The sequence below is a fragment of the Hevea brasiliensis genome, chromosome 7, assembly GCF_030052815.1.
Source record: "Hevea brasiliensis isolate MT/VB/25A 57/8 chromosome 7, ASM3005281v1, whole genome shotgun sequence".
Taxonomy (NCBI): Eukaryota; Viridiplantae; Streptophyta; class Magnoliopsida; order Malpighiales; family Euphorbiaceae; genus Hevea; species Hevea brasiliensis.
Window position 1 is genome coordinate 79,597,309 of NC_079499.1, and position 21,282 is coordinate 79,618,590.

The following is a 21,282-nucleotide window of genomic DNA, read 5'->3' on the forward strand; positions in this document are numbered from 1 at the left end:
GTAAATAATGAACTGAACTAAATTATTAACTTAATCACCTAATATACCGAATTGTTGCGCTTTAGGTAAATTAGGTTTTAGTGTCGTTAATATGTCACATTCGATAGGGTTTTAGGTTTGGTATGTTTTGCCAAACTCGTTTCCTTGTTTAGTGCATTTTAATGCAACTTGTCGATTTCGATACTGGTTTGACCTAGCCGGACGCCTAGTTCCCTCGGTTTTCGGGCTTATGTCAAAACTACAAACTTGTAGATCTATGTCTTATTGCAAGAGGGGCAAAATTTTAGGTCAATCCGAGTTAAGTAGACCAAGTTATGGTCATTACACTATTGCTGGTCAAATGGTATCAATTTAGGTCAATTTTTGGTCAATTTGGTCAACTCTGGTTCGGCCAGTTTTTGGACCCGAACTTGTGCAAGCTTTTTGACTTGCTTATGGTCATTTCTGGGCTTTGGTATCTTCATAAGACTTGTAGGTATGGGTCTTAACTATTCATGGTTAAAATTTCAGGTCAATTGGACCTGTTTTGAGTGAGTTATGGCCTAAATACTCACTGCTGCCCAAATGGTCAGTTTTTAGGTCTCAAGTGTACCTAATCCGAATTGGTCATTTTTCACATCAACTTGCAAGCAGAATTTTGGTATGGTTTCTCAATGAAAGTTGGCACATTTTGTGCCTAGTTTCACCTCAAATTGGTCTCATACCAATTGAGGTTACACATTTCAGGTTATGGGCTAAAATGTACACTGCCCTCAATATGCATTTCACACCCCACTTCAAACACACATATACCTTGCAATTTGGTTCACTTCCCTACCAATCTGTTTTGGTACATTAACCACAGTATAATCTACTTTACATTAACATTATTTTGGGCAGATTACCATTACCCTCAACACACCAAATATAATTCACATTTACAATATCTCAATACCATTACATACACACCTAAACACCACTAATTCTCACATACACTTTACACAATAATTTCATACACATATCCTTCATTCCTTAATGCCACAATTCTGCCAACACTCCCATGAATATACACATTTATTCAAGTGTCCCCAAGGCTGCCCAAATTTGTCCTTCAACATCAAAGTGCTGTCCAAGTTACCAATTCCCATCCAAGTGCATAAATCACCATATAAACATGAAATAATTCACTAGGTTATTAATTTACCATGATCAACATTAGTTCTCATCAATTATATGCATAATAAATCATCAAATGTGTGACCCCATGGCTGTCCAAAAATGGCTATCTCAATAACTATTTAAACTTCAAAATTTCCTTCACAAAACCAACACCCATAACATGCACACAAAACTTAACAAAGGAATTCTCAAAAAATGTAAACTTACCTTTGATTGTAACTTGCTAAACCCTCACCAAACTTCTCAAATTTGGTATCCATATCTTCCTTGTGATGTGTAGACCATTTTTAATGAAGCCACTTAGGTGATTGGAGGTGAAATGAAGGTGGTTAATGGAGCTTTTTAAATTTGATGCCATGTAGGTTTTTGGAGAAATTCATACGGCCATGGCAATTCCCAAGCTTGAAGATGAAATGGCAGATTGTATAATGGGTGTACACCTGCCCCTTTAGTCCTTAATTAATTCCCTAGTGGTCCACTCACCACATTTAAATCATATTATAAGCTTAAAGTGCTAATTACACAATTTTCACTCCACTTTTGGTTATTTGCATTAGGTACCACTAAACTAATTTTTCATTTTATTTTCTAAGTGTAATATTATTTATTTTTAATGGACATTTAGGTCAAAAGACAATTCGGGATGTCGATTGACCATAATGCCCCTGTTCGGGTTATATTCCCGATTTTTCGGTAACACCGAGTTTTGTCTGTTTTTCGATTTCTCACTTTTCTTTGTACTAATTATTTAATTTTTCTTTGATCTTTCTAATGATATTTGTTCTTCAATAAGGTTCTATTTAAGTCCTAAAATGTTTTCCGTGGTTCCCAACGGTCCACGCCGTGACTTCCCGGTGCGGTCACCCATCGCTAGGTTTCCCGGCTCGTTTAACTTGATCACATTTCTTTGCAATCATTGTTCCTTTGTTTTTCTTGTACTTTCTTTTCTTTTATTTCATTATTTTATGTCTCCTCACTCTCATTGAAGTGTGGTTCTAGGCATCCTAGCTGTCCGGACAACACTGGTCACTGGAGCAGCAGAACGCACTACCGAACTTAGGGGTGTTACAATAAAATCAATTCAAAACAAGTTATTCAAATAATTTATTGGAAATCTGGTAAATTTTCAAAGTCATATTCACAATCATAAATGGCAACACAATTCATAATTAACTCAAGAAAAATCAAATTTTCAAGAATCATATATTTAAACAACAATTACTGTGCACAGACCTGACGTGAGTCACCTCTAGGCCTTGACTCAGTCTCTCAGAGCTTCCAAGTCTTTTTCAGTTGAAATACACAATTTCACAATGTTTCAGTACCATAACTTAGCATAATTCCAAAAATAAATTTCACTTCATTTTTACCTAGCTTTAATGTGCTAATTTCGACGTTCTCGAAGTTTTTGTGTTTCGGGTTACTATTCACTACACTATTCAAGTTAAATTGTTGACTTTTTAAGGCTTAATAGGTATGGGAACTCCAACTTCACCCATATACTACATTTTGGTCATTAAATTTTTTGGTTTTGGTCATTTTCTCAAAGCTTAAGTCCTTTTGGCAAAATTGTCAAATTTTCAGTTTTGGTGTCCCAAATTGCACTGTTCCATTGGTCAATCTACTGTTGGAATTTGACAAAACTTCCTTCATAGAACATGTTCCTTATTTCTTAAGTTTATTCTCATTTTTGAATCACCCCAATTGGAGTTTTGTAGCTCAAGTTATGGCCATTTGAACCAGGGCTGCCGGATTGGACACAACCCAGATTTTCTGGGCAAATTTTGGTGTTGGCAGATTTGAGTCACCAACTTGGGGTGGCCAAATGGCTTGGTTTCTGGCAGAATTTGGACTTTTGTTCTTCATGAAAGTTTTAGGTCTATATCTCATCTAAAAACTGGTAAAATTTCAGGTCATTTGGACCTGCCTAGCTTGAGTAATGACCAAATGAACAAACACTATTCATTTGGTCAATTTGTACAGTGGCAGACTGCACTTATCCAACTTTGGTCAATTTGTTCACTAGGTTTTGGTCACTTTTTGAGCATGGTTCCTAAATGAAAATTGTGTCATTTTATGTCTATTTTCATCTTCAATTGGTGCCATATCAATTGGACTTGTAAAAGTTCATTTTTGGTCCTTCAAAGTTGACTTGGTCATGCTGCCAGTAGCATGACCATACACCCAATTTAACTTAATTTCCAACCATTCCCACACAACTCATTTGGTCACAATTGACCAATTTTCACTCCACAATAGGTCAAACACATCATTTACTCATTTCTCCAAATTTTTTCCTCAAAACCCTAGGCCTCCAAACCCTAATCACACTAAATTGTTGCATTTAATCACATTTAAGCATTTCAATCTTACTACCATTCTCATACAAGTTTACTAACACATTTAATTCATTCAAAACACATCATACCCTCATACATCCATGGCTGGCAAAAATTTCAGTTTGGTCCCTCACACATATTTTTATTTCATTTTAAGTTTATTTACAAGCTCTTGATGCCATACATACACTAATTAAACAAAAAAAATTGAAGTTTGTATTGCTAACCTTAAGCAGAATTTTCTTTCTCCTTTTCTTCAAATTTTTCTTCTTTCTTTTCCTTGAATCTCCTTTTCTAGTTGCCCAAACAAAGTCTAGTTATGGTAGAACAATTTTCTATGGTTGGATTTTGGTTCTTCAAGCTCAAAAATGAGCTCTCATGGTGGTTTTGTGAGAGAGCTTTGGGAGAGGGAAGGGAGGCGGCAACAATGGAAGAAAAAGAGGTTTTTATTTTTTTTTTCTTTTCTTTTCTTTTATCTATTTTGGCTTATGGAAGACCCCAAAAAATCAAATTAATTAATTTTTAATTATACACTTATGGCATCATGCATAATGTCATGCATGATGTCATCACCTTTACTTTTTCATTTTCAATTTTTTTTTAATTTTTTTATTAGTTCTTTAATTTAATTCTCGATTCTGAAATTTTCTTTTCTCCGATTTTATTTGACAGTTAGGTCAGGAGTCAGCTCTCGGGGTCAATTGACTAAATTGCCCCTCGCCGGTTCATCCCGGTTTGCAAATAATTCCATATTTCTTCCGGCTCTCTAACCTAATTATTTAACTGGCTTAACAGTTCTTTTTCGTGATTTTCTCTTTTCCACTGTGTTCATAAGGGTCCTAAGGACCGCAGCGTCACATTTTATGGTTCGAAATTTGAGTTTAAAATGACTTCGCAGTCATTCCCAAGGAGGTCACCCATCACTGTGACTCTCGGCTCGTTTAACTTCTTATGTTCTATTTTTCTTATTTATACTTAACTAATTGAACATTACTAATTATTTGTTTTTATGGTTTCTCTAGTTGTCTTAAATATGGTTCTAATCTCCTTAATTGTCCGGACCGACACCGGTCACCGGAACAATGAAATATACCAGGCTATACAAATAGGGGTGTTACATATTGTGAATGGTTATAAGCTACCAAAATGACCAAAAATGTGTTGTGAAATGTGTTAATGGTAAGGTACAAAATAGAAATGACATGGAAGAGTTAACTTGGTAAGCATAGGATATGTAATTGATTAGTGATGAACAATGTACAATAGGGCAGTGTATATTTTGGCTTAGAACCTTAAGTGTGTGACTCCAATTGGTATGAGACCAATTGGAAATGAAACTAGGCACAAAATGTGCCAACTTTCATGAAGGAAGCTTACCAAAATTCTACTTAGAAGGTGACTTGAAAAATGACCGAATCCGGATTAGTGCTTTGAAAGCCTGAAAATTGACCATTTGGGCAGCAGTTAGTATTTTGGCCATAACTCACTCAAAACAGGTCTAATTGACCTGAAATTTTTACCATGAATAGTTTAGACATATATCTACAATTATTATGAAGAAATCAAAGCCCAAAAAAGGCCAGAACCAAGCCAAATAGCTTGCAAAAGTTCAGGTCAAAAAACTGGCCGAACCAAAAGTGACCTAAAAATGACCTAAAGCTACCTTTTTGGTGCATTCTGTCCAGCATTGGTAAATTGACCATAACTTGTTCTACACATCTCAGAATGACCTGAAATTTTGCCCCGCGTGCAACAAGACATAGACCTACAAGTTTGTAGTTTTGACCAAAATCCAAAAATTGAGGGAACTAGGTCGTTAGGCTAGGTCAAATTAGTATACCAAAATCTGACAAATTGCAATAAAATGCAATATACATGAAAATAAATTGGGTAATATGTACCAACACTAAAAGGCTATTAAATATGACACATTGATAACATTAAAACCTAATTCACCTAGACTGCATCGAGGGTCAACATCTTAGGTTGACTAAGGAAATAATAGAATTCAATAAACTAAGTGTTAAGCCTTATTATTAGAGACGGTTTAAATGAGTACTGAAACACTTTAAATTGTGTGTTTCAGTTAGCAAAGACTTAGGGAAAGGGAAGGAAACACTGAGTCAGAGCCAAGAGATAGTTATCAGAGGTTTGTGCACAACAGTTATTTCTTTTGAATTTTTCAATTAAAATAAATTATGACTATTTGTATATCATTGTTTTAAATTGTGAAAAATTGTTTGAATGATATTTGATGGATACTTAATGATTGAAAAGCATTGTAAATGGTTTGAAACCACATCTATCATTTATATTGATTGAATTCCTCACTAGCTTGTCTAGTAGGATGAATTGAATTCCCTCTCTGGCTGAAGTGTTGAGGTGTGTGCCTATTGAGGACGAATACAATGAGTACTCATATTATTGCTAGCTAGTTATGTTATTCCTCACTAGCCATCGGCTTTTGGGATGAATTGAATTCCTCACTAGCCATCGGCTTTTGGAACGAATTGAACTTTGGAACATGATTAAGCTGTGTGTGTGTCATTTATTGATATTTATTGTGATATTGTGAAATGGAGTTTAAATTCTTTATGACATTCATTGTCTTTGAATTTAACTATGGTTTTAAGTATCCACTATTTATATGACTTATGATTTGTGATTTAAAGTTGTATTTGGTTAATGTTGTGCACCACTGAAACAATGGCTCAGCAATAGCTTTTCATTGCTGTCGCAGGTAGACAGACTGACAGGGCAACAGACTAGGCTGCTAGTATTACACTGAGAGATCATCGAGTATATTGAGTATACAATATTTTGCATTTTGTATTGTAATGTATGTTCACTGTATGTATATAGTGTTCTTAGTTTTGAGCAGTTGTAAATTAAAATTGTACATTGAAGTTGTAAAATAAATTGTAAATTATTTTGGTTTATAATTATTGTGATATATTTCTTTTATCTCAGCATTTGGAAACACTAAAAAAAATTATTGTGGATTTGAGTTGACAAATGTTGAGAAACATATTGTGTTGATTAAATGTTGGAGTTTGAGATTGAGAATTATATTTGAAGTGCTTTTTACAGATTTTTGAAGAACTGTTTTATTCAAAATACAGATGGCACTCCACCAAAATTTTTACAGAAATTACTAATAATTCAAATGTGTTAGCTGTTTCACTTCAGTTCAAAAAAAATTTTAATACCTGTAAATAGTGCTCACCACTGTAAAAAGAAGTAAGAAAAGTTTTAAAATCCCTTGTAGTGTATTTAATGGGTTATCAGTAGACGAAGTTGGTAATTCATTAGGTATACTACGGGATCATGTTATACCTTACAGAGGGATAGGGTGTGACATAATTTGAGTTTGTGTTCTTCATGAAAGTTTAAAGTCTATATCTCAGCTTTCCACTTGTAAAATTTCAGGTCATTTAGACCTGCCTAGCCCATGTTATGGCCAAATGAACAAACACTATTTATTTGGTCCTTTTTGTACAGGGCAGAACACTCACATCCAGATTTGGCCAATTTGTTCACTAGGTTTTGGTCACTTTTTGGGCATGATTCCTGAATGAAAAATGTTTCATTTTGTGTCTATTTTCATTCGCAATTGGTCTCACACTAATTAGACTTGTAAATTTTCAGTTTTGGTCCCTAAAAAGGACCTTGGTCCTGCTGCCTGCAGCATGACCCTAAGCAATCCAAATTTGCATTTGGTTCCAACACTTCTAACATACTCCAATTGGTCACAAATGACCATTTCTCACCTCAAACCAAGTCCAACACACCTTTTAACACATTCTCACATTTTTGTCTTCTAAACCCTAGGTGCCAAACCCTAATTCCTAATTTGTTACATTCAACTACTACAATGCATACCAACATCACTTCCATACTTATACCCACTTACCTACACTTTGAATTCAATAAAATTCATGCATACACACTTCAAAATCCTAGTTAGCAAAATTCATATATGTTCCCTCAACAATAATTTTCTTTTCATTTTAAATTAAAATTCTAAGCTAAAGTAACTCAAATCATGTATTTTTAAACATTAAATTTCAATTTAATACTTACCTTAACTTGGAGTTTTCTCTTCCTCAATTTTAAGTAATAAAATTGGGGAAATCTATGATTACTTTGAAGGTTTGAAAGCTTGAATTTAAGCTTTCATGGAGGATTTTGAGAGAGAGAGCTTGAGAAAGAGAGGGATGGCAAGGAATGGAAGACACTCTTTTTTTTTTTCTTTTCTTTTCTTTTTCTTTTTTTATGTCTTTAGAAAGACCACAAATTTAAATTAAATAAATTTTAATTATAATAATTATTGCATCATGCATGATGTCATCACTTTTTACTTTTTCTTTTTCTTTTTTTTTTCTATTTATTTTTCCATTAGTTCTTTAATTTAATTCCTGATTCTGAAATTTTCTTTTCTCCGATTTTAGTTGACAGTTAGGTCAGGAGTTAGCTCTCGGAGTCAATTGACCAAATTGCCCCTCGCCGGTTCGACCCAGTTTGCAAATAATTTAATATTTCTTCTGGATCCCTGACCTAATTATTTGACTGGCTTAAGAATTCTTTTTCATGATTTCTCTTTTCCACTGTGTTTGTAATAGTCCTAAGGACCGCAGTGTCAAATTTTACGGTTCGAAATTTGAGTTTAAATCGACCTCGCAATCTTTCCTAAGAAGGTCACCCATCGCTGCGACTCTCGGCTCATTTAACTTCTTGTGTTCTGTTTTTCTTATTTATACTTAACTAATTGACAATTACTATTTATTTGTGTTCAGGGCTTATCTAGTTGTCTTAGATGTGGTTCTAATCCTCTTAATTATCCGAACCGACACTGATCACCGAAATAGTGAAATATACTAGGCTATACAAATAGGGGTGTTACAAAAATCAACTCAAGTTCAAAATATATTTGGCACTTAAGGTTAGGTCATGTTGCAAAAGAAAGGATTGCAAAACTAGAGAAAATGGGGATTCTATTGTCATTGGGTTCTGAACCTACTCCAACCTGTGGATCCTGTCTTCATGGCAAAATGACTAGATCACCCTTTATAGGACAAGGGCTAAGAGTTAAAAATATTTTGGAGCTAATACATAGTGATGTATGTGGTCCATTTAACGAAATGGCTAGAGGAGGTTTTCATTTTTTTTATTACATTTACTGATGATAAATCAAGGTTTGGGTATTTATATTTGATGAAATACAAATATGAATCCTTTGAAAAGTTCAAAGAATTTAAATCTGAAGTAGAAAATCAAACAGGAAAAGGTATTAAAGCTCTTTGATCAGATCGTGGAGGTGAATACTTGAGTATTGAATTTGATGAATACTTGAGAGAGCATGGCATTTTTTCCTAACTGACTCCTCCAGGAATACCATAGCTGAATGGTATATCTGAAAGGAGAAATCGTACCCTATTGGATATGGTACGTAGTATGATGAGCTATACTGATATGCCAATCTCGTTTTGGGGATTTGCATTAGAATCAGCTTTGTATATTCTGAATAGGATTCCATCAAAATCAGTTTCTTCCACACCTTATGAGATATGGCATAGAAGAAACCAAGTCTTAAGCATGTTAAGATTTGGGGTTGTCTAGCTTATATCAAAAAGCTAAACACTGATAAATTGAAAACCAGATCAGAAAAGGGTCGATTTGTTAGATATCCAAAAGATAGTTTTGGATACTATTTTTATTTGCCTACATCACAAAAGGTTGTGGTAAGTAGAGATGCCACATTTCTTGAATAACAGTTTATTCAAGAAGGAGGAAAAGGAAGGCAAATAGAGTTAGATTGGAGAATTCTGACCAACCAACAGATCAGATGGATATTGATCCATCTAGTCAACCTACACCTATTGATGAAACATCTACAGTTGTTCCTTGTAGAACAACCAGGGTATCTCACCCACCAGTGAGATATGGTTTCCTTCAAGAAGAACAAGAGTTGTCTACTCATGAAGAAGTTGATCATGGAGATGATCCACTTACCTATGAAGAAGCTATATCAAATATAGACTCTTCAAAATGGATTGATGCTATGAAATCCGAGATTGATTCCATGTATAAGAATCAAGTTTGGGATCTTGTTGACCCATTTGAAGGTATTGTACCTATAGGGAACAAATGAGTTTTTAAGAAGAAAATTGGTTTTGATGGAAAGGTAGAGGCCTATAAGGCAAGGCTAGTAGCGAAAGGGTTTCGCCAAAGGCAAGGAATCGACTATGAGGAGACTTTCTCACCTGTTGCTATGCTTAAATCAATTAGGATTCTATTAGCAATAGCTGCATACTATGATTATGAGATTGGGCAGATGGATGTTAAAACAGCTTTTCTCAATGGATACATTGAAGAAAACATTTTGATGGAACAGCCTAGGGGTTTTGAATCCCAAGATGGTTCCAAAGTCTGCAAGCTAAAGCGATCCATTTATGGGTTGAAACAAGCTTCGAGGAGTTGGAACATCCATTTTGATGAAGCCATTAAGTCATTTGGTTTTATCAAAAAAGAGGATGAGCCATGTGTATATAAGAAGGTTAGTGACACTGTTATCACTTTCCTTGTCTAATATGTGGATGATATTCTGTTGATGGGTAATGACACAGGTATGTTGACAACTGTAAAGGTATGATTGTCAAATACATTCTCCATCAAAGACTTAGGGGAGGCAACCTATATTCTTGGGATTCGCATCTATAGAGATAGAGTGAAAAGAATAATTGGTTTATGTAACACCCTCACTGTAGCAATTTCATACATTCTATTGCTCTGATGACCGGTGTTAGTCCGGACAGCTAGAACATTTGAAAAAATATTTAAATTAAAGTGAGGAATCATAAATAACTCAAATAATAATAAGAAAAATTGAGGAAAATTATAGAAATAAAATACAACTAAGTTAAATGAGCCAATGCCCTAGCGATGAGTAACCCCAGTGGGAAGTTACGGTCTTCGTAACTAGAAGTCCTAAACCTGGGAGAAAATTCATGAAATAATTTTTAGGACTCCAAAGAAGAGTCATTGAGGTTTCTATGGTATTAGAGTGCCAAGAAAAAGGTTTAGAAAAAATTTCCAATAGGTACAGACAATTTTAGTCTGTTAAGCCAAACGGATGGCATTTTGGTCATTTCGTCTTCAGAGATGATTTTTTACCGACTTGTCCAGTAAAGTAAATAATTATTATGACATAAAATATGAATAAATATTGCTTAAAATTAAATTAAAAATGAGTAGAAAAGAAAAGAAAAATAAAATGAATTAAATGGGAAATATGGCATCATATGCTGTCATTAGTTAGGTCTCACCCAATCACCTTGCAACAAGCCATTGAAAACCAATTAAAAAGGAGATAAATGAGAGAAATTGACAAACCAATCTGCATCTTCACCATGGGCAGCCGTAACAAGAGAAAGAGAGAGAGAGAAGAGAGAAACCTCCATTAGAGCACACTTCAAGCTTGTGTTCTACCCCCAAAACCACCTCAAAACCCTACACAGCCTTCACAAAAATTAATCCCCACATCAAGCGTAACATTTTGATTGTTATAAAGTGAAGAAAATTCTAAGGTTTCAATAAGCCAAGAGAGTGCTCAACAAGGTTAGTGCCTATACTCACTTTCCCATCTTTTTAATCCTTATTAGAAAGACAAATTAAATGAGAGTTTGTTGAAAAATTGAACAAAACAATTATATTGAAGTATGTATGAAAATCGGCAGCCATGGGAGAAGGATGAGATTTGTTGATTTGTATGACCTGAATTGTTAAAAGTGGTTTGTGATGAGATAACTTGAGTTAGATGTTGAACTATGTGTGTTGGATGTGTTAGATGACATGAAAAGCATGAAATGGACACTTGGGAATTAGGGTTTGTGAAAAAATTGGAGTTTTGCTTATAAAATGGTATATTAACCTTGTAATGGTCAATTAGTAACCATTTGAATGTGTGTGAGGAGGAATTGAAGTGAGTAAGGATAATGGAGTTGAGTTTAGGCATGCTGCCCTTAGTGACCTGCAGGTTATGAGTTCAGCAGGTTTGGGCAGCCATAAATGGAGTTGTATGGGTTCAATTAGTGCAAGGCCAATTGGACATGAAACTAGACACATAATGGCACAACTTTGGTGAAGAAACCCTGCCCAGAAAACTAAACCAAGTTGACCTAAAAATTGCCCTAATTCGGGTGACTCACATTCTGCTTGGGCAAAATGACCAAATGAATAGTATTTATTCATTTGGTCATAACTCAGTGTAGAAAGGTCCAATTGACTTGAAAGTTTACCAGCAGAAAGCTGAGACATAGACTTACAACTTTCATGAAGAACACAAATCCAAATTCTGACCATAACCTAGTCAAACTGCCAACCAAACTTAGGTCACCAAATCTAGCAGAACCAAATTGCCCAGAAAATCTAGGTACAGGTCAATCCGGCCAGTTATGGTAAAATGACCATAACTTGAGCTACAAAACTCCAAATGGAGTGATTCAGAAAAAGAAATGTAACTAGACACAATAAGAACCAACTTTCATGAAGAAATTTTGTGAAATTCCTACTGTACAAATGACCAATGAAATAGTAAATCTAAGGTATGAAATCTGAAAATTTTGAACAACAAAAGATAAGCTTTGAAATGGTATTAGAAATCAATAGCAACAAAAATAAAATGCAAAATGGGGTATCTTGGAGAACTTAGGTTCAATAAATTTATTATGTATTAAAAAGTCAACAATTTGAATGAATGGTAATGCGAATAGTAATACAAAGGCACAAAGTGTAAGAACTATATTGTTAAAGGAAAATTAAGGCCATAAATTTGAAATCTATGAAATGTTCATGGATTGCTTGAAACATGAAAAGTAAGCCACCTAATTGACGTGAATAGGTAGCTAGGGCTTATATGCCCATCACAAATAGAATTCATAAAATGAATAAATGAGAAAGGAAAAAATGTTTTGAATACAATGGTACATGTGAACCATTATTTTGAATTATGATCAATATGAATAATATAATGAATGAATAAATGAACCATATTAATGTATGAATAAGACATTAGTTCTCATTATTGTAGAAAGAAAAAATACTTTAAGTACAGTGATATAAAAAGGATATTGATGTGAATTGTGATCATATATATGATCAAATGAATGTATACATTATAATTGAAAATTATTATGAAATAATGAAGTTATAAAACACAATATACTAATTTTTAATGATATTATATGCCCTTGTATTGCCTAGACATATGTGTCAGATTGGATAGTTTGGCATGCCAATAGGGTATTGTTTTAGCAGTACTGCGAACCCGTATTCATGGCTTTATGCCCGTATTCATGGCTTTATGCCCGCATTCATGGCTTTATGGCTGCACTCATGGCTTTAATGCCCGATTATGTGTTATCATGGCTTTCTAGCCATACTGACCGCATACGTGATTGACGTTCTGCGTCCCATGGTATGACGGCCAGAGGCACTGCGGTCTCCAGTGCTAACAACCTGTTATCCAGTTTAGTCAGCCTATCGCAGGTTACTTGGACAGTCTAATTTATTAAAATAAGTTGCGAATATTAGCAATTAAAAACACTAGAAAGTAAATAAATGATAAGAAGTTCTGAAATAAATTAGATTAGTTTTAAATATTTGTTCCTTAGAATGATCTGAAGTAAATTAAATTAGTTCTAAAAATTTTTAATATTACAAAATGATCATAAATAACTTAGAAAGTATCAAGGAAGTGATAAAAGACTAGTAGAAGAATTATAACTTAAATAACATTACAAATGTGACTTACATAAGAATATAAGTATAAGTTTAAATTTTAGATTATTCGTATCTGGTACATTATTAATGCAAATTTCTGAACTGAGCACCTTCAAAGAAGAACATGGTAGGATAGAGGATAGTTAATATTACAAACTACATTAATTATAAATCTAAATTATTCTAATTATGGTTTATTAAATCTAGACCTGGAAAACTGACCATATGAACAGTGTTTGTTCAAATGCCCATAACTTTGTGTAGAGATGTCCAAATGACATGATTTTTGAACCCATGGAAAGCTTAGATATAGTAGAACAACCCTCATGAAGAATATAAACCCAAATTCTGACCAAAACCTATTCAAATTGCTAACCAAATTTAGCTCACAAAAACTGTCAGAATCAAATTTGCCCAGAAATTCTGGATAATGACCAATCTGGCCAGTTATGGTAAAAATGCCATAACTTGAGCTAGAAAACTCAAAATGGAGTGATTCAAAATGGAAATTAAATTATAGATATTAAGGAACAACTTTGATGAAGCAAGTTTAGCCAAATTCCCACTGTAGAATAGTTCAATAGAACAGTAAATACAAGTGACTAAATCTAAAATTTTGAAATAACTTCTAATGAGGATTGAATTGAAATTGGTAACCAATGCCAACAAATGTAAAATTCAAAATGTGGTATTATAGTGTATTTAGAAATTGTATACCTATTAATTATGATAAAGTCAACATTTTGCATGAATAGTAATATGAATAGTAACCTCCATAATATCAAATGCAAAGAATTAAACATCTAACTTTGTTAATATGCTCTAGTATGCCTAGTATGATTAGTTTGGATAGGTTGACATGCCAATAGGGTTCTGATTGCAATACTGCTTATGGTGGGTTTAGTGCCATTTTGCAATATTATGGCCTATAGCCATTTTGCTATTCTTAACATATTTGGCTTTATGCTCGATGATTTTTATGGCTTGTTAGCCATTCTATTGCACACCTGGTAGATACTATGTGACCGATTGTGTGACAGCCTGAGGTACTTGATACCCAGTGCCAGTTTACCTATTTATTTAGTCCAGTCAACTAGTATAGGTTACTTGGGCAGATAAAATAAATCTTAAAAATTTATAATTAAATAATGAACATAAAAATCACTAAATTAATAGTATTATGAATAATTATTAAAAATTCAGTCTGCATGAAATAATAGCATAATTTCTTGCATTTATTTATTTTGTTTATTTTTATTTTATATTGGCACCACTAAGCTGTATGCTTAGCGCGTCGCTTTTTGCCATGCGTAGGCACTGGAGACCAGGAGTGTGAGCCTAGTAGGCCTTAGACTGGGAATCAGAGTTTTGATTTGCATTCGTGTCCGGTGTCACCTCATCCGTGCAGTGTATTTTGGTAGGACCCACTAGGCCTGTTAGTGATTTTGTATTTTATAGTTAAACTTTCATTTTGTTATGTAACTTATAAACTTATGTAATTATTTGTAAATTTTGTAAATTAATGAAATTGAGCATCTCTTATGAATGTGAGTCTGAATTTACTTATGTATGGAATGAACGAATGAAAATTTGAGTTTGAGATAAATGAGATGAAGCTTGAGATTATGAAAAATTTATATGTCTGAAATTATTATTGAACTTTTAAACAGGTGGGATTCGCCAAAATTGTGAATAATGTAGGGGAAACTGCGTCAGTTTCTTCGGTTAATAAATTGACCTAAATTAATAAAATAAAATGTAAATACTAGAAAATATTATAAGATAAGTTAAGGCACTCCGGTACCATGTGTGACATGCCTCACTTGGTTACACTATAGACGGGTAAGGGGTGTCACAATATCAATGCCCAGTCTCAATATAATATTGATCAGAAACATTTTGGAAAAATGCTATAGTGCGGTCCGAGTCTTACAATTATAGCCACATTATAATTTCTACTGCTTTGCATATAAGTATCATGAACTTTATATTTATTATTTAATATTCATTCAAATTAAAGATAAAACATATTTTATTAATAACAAAATATATTTACATGTAATTAAGTGATTATACTTCTAACTAACATATTAACTGCAATGCACATGCACTAACATTATGAACTTCAGTAATCCTTTTTATTTTGAAATGAATACATTCCCCATCTTCGTATGAAACTCAGCATTTTATAATGCTATTTTTATTTTTTATTTTTTATTTATATAATTTGCATCTAAGAGCTGTGAATAGGCGATTAAGCTCAGTATGAGGTAACCAATAACTTAATTATTTTTATTACCTATTTTTCATAAAGTTAATATATATATATATATGGTTTATTCAAATTATTTGTTTATATTTTATTTATTTTTTGCAATTATGTTTTTTATAAATCTTTTACTTTATGTAGTTCTCCATTCTTCTTGTCGTAATTATTACGGGCAGTAACTGCACCAATAGTGTTTTTGTATTAATAAACACTTATTACATGAAATATTGATAAGTGAATTGGTGAATGTGACAATATTAAAAATAATGGACGAAGTGTATTGAGTGATCTCTCAAAGATTAAAAGATGAAAAGCATTTGTAGACTAATAGAAATGACTACAATAAAATTTCTTTTTAGGTTTATTGAGCTTAGACTAACACAAGACATAGTCTTTCCTCTTCCTAATCCTACACGACCCTGTTTAACAATAAAATAAACTACTCTCTTTATCCATATAGGAGTTTTTGTCCCTCAATTTTAGGACTTTCAGGAAGAACTTCAAATGCTAAATTTGAAACGCTAAACTGGTGCAATCACATGGCCACTTATTACAAACCAAACTTCAGACTCATAAACGAGTACATATCTTTTGATTCGTAGAACAGAGAGAGAGAGAGCTATAACAAACCAAACTTGACAACAATGAAATATATGTTATCTCTCATTAGAAATACATCCATGAGAGAGAGAGAGAGAGAGAGAGAGAGAGAGAGAGAGAGAGTTGATGAGATAAGGGCAGGAGGCAGTAGCAAGCTAGCAGTCAAAATCAACTTTGGCCATAACCACGTACGGCCGTGAGTTAGATAGAAATTAAACCCTAAGGATCGGACCAAAATATCTCCTCAGGTTGTCTCAGCTGTAATTAGCATGAAGAAAAAGAAACACACAAACACTTACTACAAGTGAGATTTTCACAAAAGCATGCAAAAGCTCTTACATATCTGCCAAGACCTCGGCCCCAGTTGTTTAACCACAACCAATACTTTACAACTAAAACTGAGAAAGAAATACAATTCGATGATCAAAGAATTGATATCTTCCCTTTCCAAAAGGGAAGAGGAAAGGATGTAAAAAGGAAGAGCTAACTGCCCTATTGATGTTAGCAAAAACAGCCTATTGGGCATTCCACGCCCAGATTTTGAAAACCCACGCTGCATCTGGATGTTATAGGGTGATCTAATGAATGTGAGTTACAGTCCTGTACTGTTTCCCATCCCGAGAACTTGTTTCTATATAATATAGTCCATCTTAGACAAATTATAAAGGTATTATCCAAAAATGGTTTAAATACTTAAAATGTCCCCCTCTCAACTCAAGATGTAGTGCTGATGGATGAAGACTAAAAGTTTTTAGACTAGGGGTAGAGGAGAGAATCAAAGGAGACCTTATATGCATGGAATTGAGAGAGACAGAAGGAGAAAGATTGAGAGGAACCGTGATCAGTCATGATCAAGTGGCAATAACTCAAACGCTGTTCATAGGGAGAAGAGAGTTCGTCTGAGCAGGATAATTGGGTGCCAAGGTGGCAACGGTTGGAGTTGGAGCAGCTAGAGCTGCGCTTACACTTGCACCTGCAATAAAATTGAACGCAATGGCAGAACCGCAGAATAAGTAATATGTATTAGGAAATTAAATGCATTACCTAGAAGGAATTAATTAGAGTATATGTATATGTTCGCAGACCAGCTGCCTGAGAACGTGGAATGGCATTTAGGGAAATTGGTGCGCTATAGTGCTGTGGAGGGACACCAGATGAAGCAACAATCGGATACTTGAAGTGGTGCTGAGGATACTGGCAATCAAACCCCCACCCATACTGCATGTATGGGTAGAAATTTGAATTTGAACTAGCATATATGCCATTTGCTAGTGTCCCATATACAAGATAATGGCTGCCTGTTCCTCCACATGAGCCATAGTAGCTCTGCAAGCAAAAAAAAAGGAAAAAAAAAAGCTTTTCTAAATTTTTTTTCCTAGAATTAACATGACCTAATTAAGGAAAGATTATAAAATATTTTTTGTGCACATAAAAATAGTGTTTCTTTTGTCATTGAAAAGTGGGCCCTTCTTATAACATGAAATGTGAACCTTACGTAATTATACGTAATTATTATAAGAGATAGTGCATATACACCTGATGCACTTAATAAATGCATGTATTAAGGGTAGAAATAAGAACAAACCATGGACAGGTGTAGTTGGGAGAGTACCTGAAAACAATGGATTAATGAACGATTAGCAATTAACACACGAAAGGACACTCACATGCACACAGAGAAGAAAATTGAAGCAGTTAGTGATGAATCATGGATGTTAATTACTAGGCCAACTGCTTATTACCATGTGAGACTTTCACGTGAGCATATATGCTGCCTGCACGTGACATTAATGGTCAAACTTGTAGCTAGTAATCATGATGCATGCACTATGCACCGTGGCAAGTTTCTTTTTTTTTTTTTAATATAAAATATCATTATAATATGATAATGCCAAATGAAATAACTAACCCAAACACACACACATATATATATATATGCACAACAAGAATAGAAATTGAAATCTTTAGATTCTCAGACGTTGACAGGCAACACGCCTGGCTGGTATCACATGAATTGATTACTGATGAGCATGTATATACGTAGATATATGACAAGTATAGAATGGTATAGTGTATATGTATGTACTTGTAATTAAAGAGAAAGAATGATGTTTTAATTATAGATTTGGGGGACAAAAGAGCAGTGAACTGGCAATGCACATGGGACATTGACAATTAGGAGGAAAAAAAACTTACCCATAGAGAGTATAGGAGATTCCTTGTTGGATGGCATAATGTGGAGGAGTTGTTGTAGAAGGAAAAGGTAGCGTTCCAACCCCACCTTGAAATCCTGTGTGGAATGATTTCAACACCTTAAAGTTCCTGCCCCCTCCTACATTTATCAATACCGCCGGGATGTATAAAAACTACTAGCTTTTACTTTCATATATTCCCAATCAAACTCCTTCAAAAATAACATATATTTCAATCATATATATAATGATTAGCCAAAGCAAGTAAAGAGTTCTTCCATGTTCCTTTCATAACTCAGATTAATCTAATTCTGAGACTGGAAAGGATTGCATTTTTATCAAATGAAGAACGTTTGATATAATTTGGACTACTCTAGATCAGCTTCTTGTTATGCATGCGATTCAAATGAGGTGATATTTCTTTCACTCGACAATAACAAGACCAGAAAAAATAGATAATAGAAATTTCTAAAAAGATGAAAAAGTGAAAGAAAGAAAAAGATAATAAAGCAAAAAGAAAGTACGATGTTGTGGGGTGGAAGGTCTAGATCTTTGGACACCCAAAGAAGCAAGATTACAGTTTGCCCTCCTACCATCTATCACAGGCGCAGGATCCTCACAGGCGCTCCTGGCGGCTTCTGCTTCTTTAAAAGTTACCTAAAAATAGATGAAGCAAAACTTCTCAACTTCTTCATAACAAAATATATATTTAATTTCTAGCTACAATATATGGCTGGGGTGAAATCTTTTTAAATGAATCCTATATATAATTATTAGATCAACGAGCTAGATCAATATGCTTTAACTGGGTATACGTGTATGTCATGTACATATAATTAAAGGATATATCAATTATAAATTGGAAATGAGAAAAGAGAAAAACTGATGAGAACTTACAAATCCATATCCTTTGGATCTTCCTGTATTCCTGTCTATGATAACTACAGCTTCCAAGATCTCTCCAAACTGTTGGAAATATTTCTTCATGGTCTCTTTCTGGGTCTCCCATGCTAAGCCCCCAACAAACACCTTGGTGTAAGTTGCGTCTCCAAATTGACTTCCCATATTATTCGAACTCATCTTTTCTCCTCCTCCAGCCCTCTTAATTAGCTTCTTCTCCTTTTTTCTTCTATAGTGATGATCTTTCTTCCTCTCTGGCTCTTAATTTTGTGATCAAATAATTAATCTTCAAAGCGATGGAGGGGAGAGCTTTTGTTAAGCAGAGAGACGGAAGGTGATGCGACAGGGTTCACCAAGCAAGAGAGAGAGAGGGAGAAGAAAAGTGGGGAAAAGGTGAAAAAGAGAGGAGACTATAAACATTACAGGGAATGCATTGTGTGTGTGTGTATATATATATATGTTGGTGTAGCCGGTGTATTAAGTACAAGTGTGATTACATATTTTCTTATTCATAAAGATGTTTTATCTTTAATGTTTATGTTAATTTTAATGAATATTAACTAATAAAGATAAAATCCATGGTTTTATCTGTATAGCAGTGGAAATTATAATATAGTTATAATTATAAGATTCTGACTGTATTATAGCATTGCTTTAAAAATGCTCCTAGTCAATGTTATATTGAGACAGGACATTGATATAACTGTTGAGACCAATATACGTTGCATTCTTTTTTTTTATGAAAAGAAGCAGCAGTTCTTATTAAGCTGAGGTATATGGGATATCTAAAACCAATGTGTAGGTGCTTGTCATTGAACTGATCCGCACAAGAATTTCATATGGAAATTTACCTATGTCTATGGAAAGACTCACTTGACAATCATATAAGTGATCCTTAGACTTGAAACACTAAGTTATCTTATATAAGAATTATTGTATTTTGATATTACTCACGTGTCATTATATATAAGGATAATAAATGTGATAGCTATTGGACATAATATCAACTATATAGAGATTTTAATTGTCAAGATAAAATTCGTCTCCTTAAGTAATAAGGGAAAATATTTTAATTGTTTTTTACTAGCGTCGATCGTTAAATTTTTACGCAATGTAAAATAAGATAGAGATCTTATTTAATTAATCATTTATACTGAAATAACAGAAATGACTTATACATAGCAGATACATTCCATGCATTAGTGTATAAATCAAAATATTATGACGAAGGGAATGAATCACAAAAAAGTTAGTCAAATCACTTTGACAAGTTCTAATATTTGGGTGATTATTACACTAGATATCAGTAATGATCTACAAATCTAATTAATTGATTATAAATTGAAAATTAAAGTATTAATTCTATTTAATTATATTTGTTACCAACATATTAGAAATCTAATGGGTTACACACATAAAGATTGTAAGTGAGGAATTAAATTGGGTTATCAAGTTATATTTGATTAAAATAAAATAAAATAACTCTAGAGGTTTATAAATTAAAGCATAAATTTTATTTAGACCACTTAATGTCCTAATAATTAAGTGTGAACTTAATTTAAAATTTTAAGAATTATAAGAATTAATTATGTGATTTTTAATTCCTATAGGGTCAATTTATAATTAATTAAATTTAATAAGTTCTATTAATTATAAATTTTGGCTCATATAAAAAGAGCTTGTCTTCTTTTTCCCATTCAACAAGCTTCATTTTCACTTTGAGCTAGCATTCAAAGATCTCAAATTCTCAAGAGTGTTTTGGAGAATTTCCTCACAATCAGTTTGTGTAGTACCATTAGAGGCCGGACATCTAGACGATTGATAGTTTAGTATAACCCAATCCGGTGGTCAACAAATTCACAAATTGATTGAGGTAATTTGATAAATAATAAATTTTAAATATCACCATTTCAGACTTAATTAAATTTAATTTTTATGATGAATTTTTTTGCTCAAATTTATTATGCATTCACTGCTTCCTAACAATATGTACATCTAGCAGCACTTATTGTTCAAGTTGGTTTATTTTTATTTGTTCACCATT

General features: G+C 33.5%; 1 protein-coding gene across 4 annotated transcripts; it reads right to left on the reverse strand.

The window, feature by feature from the left end:
• Nucleotides 1-15,859: 15,859 nt before the first annotated feature.
• Nucleotides 15,860-19,638, reverse strand: LOC131181541 (probable RNA-binding protein ARP1). Of its 4 annotated transcripts, XR_009150073.1 has the most exons (6): nt 19,236-19,638; nt 18,863-18,995; nt 18,343-18,478; nt 17,732-17,758; nt 17,191-17,472; nt 15,860-17,119 (listed from the first exon to the last, which is right to left on the reverse strand). XR_009150073.1 is itself a non-coding variant. In XM_058150113.1 (5 exons), coding segments are annotated over exons 1-5 (480 nt in total). In that variant the 5' UTR covers nt 19,419-19,638; the 3' UTR covers nt 15,861-17,471. The 4 variants fall into 4 exon arrangements, 3 of the variants coding, with proteins under 3 accessions (XP_058006096.1, XP_058006097.1, XP_058006095.1); XM_058150113.1 differs by having other exon boundaries at nt 15,861-17,472; XM_058150114.1 differs by lacking the exons at nt 15,860-17,119; nt 17,191-17,472 and having other exon boundaries at nt 17,487-17,758; nt 18,932-18,995.
• Between the last annotated feature and the right edge of the window lie 1,644 nt (nt 19,639-21,282).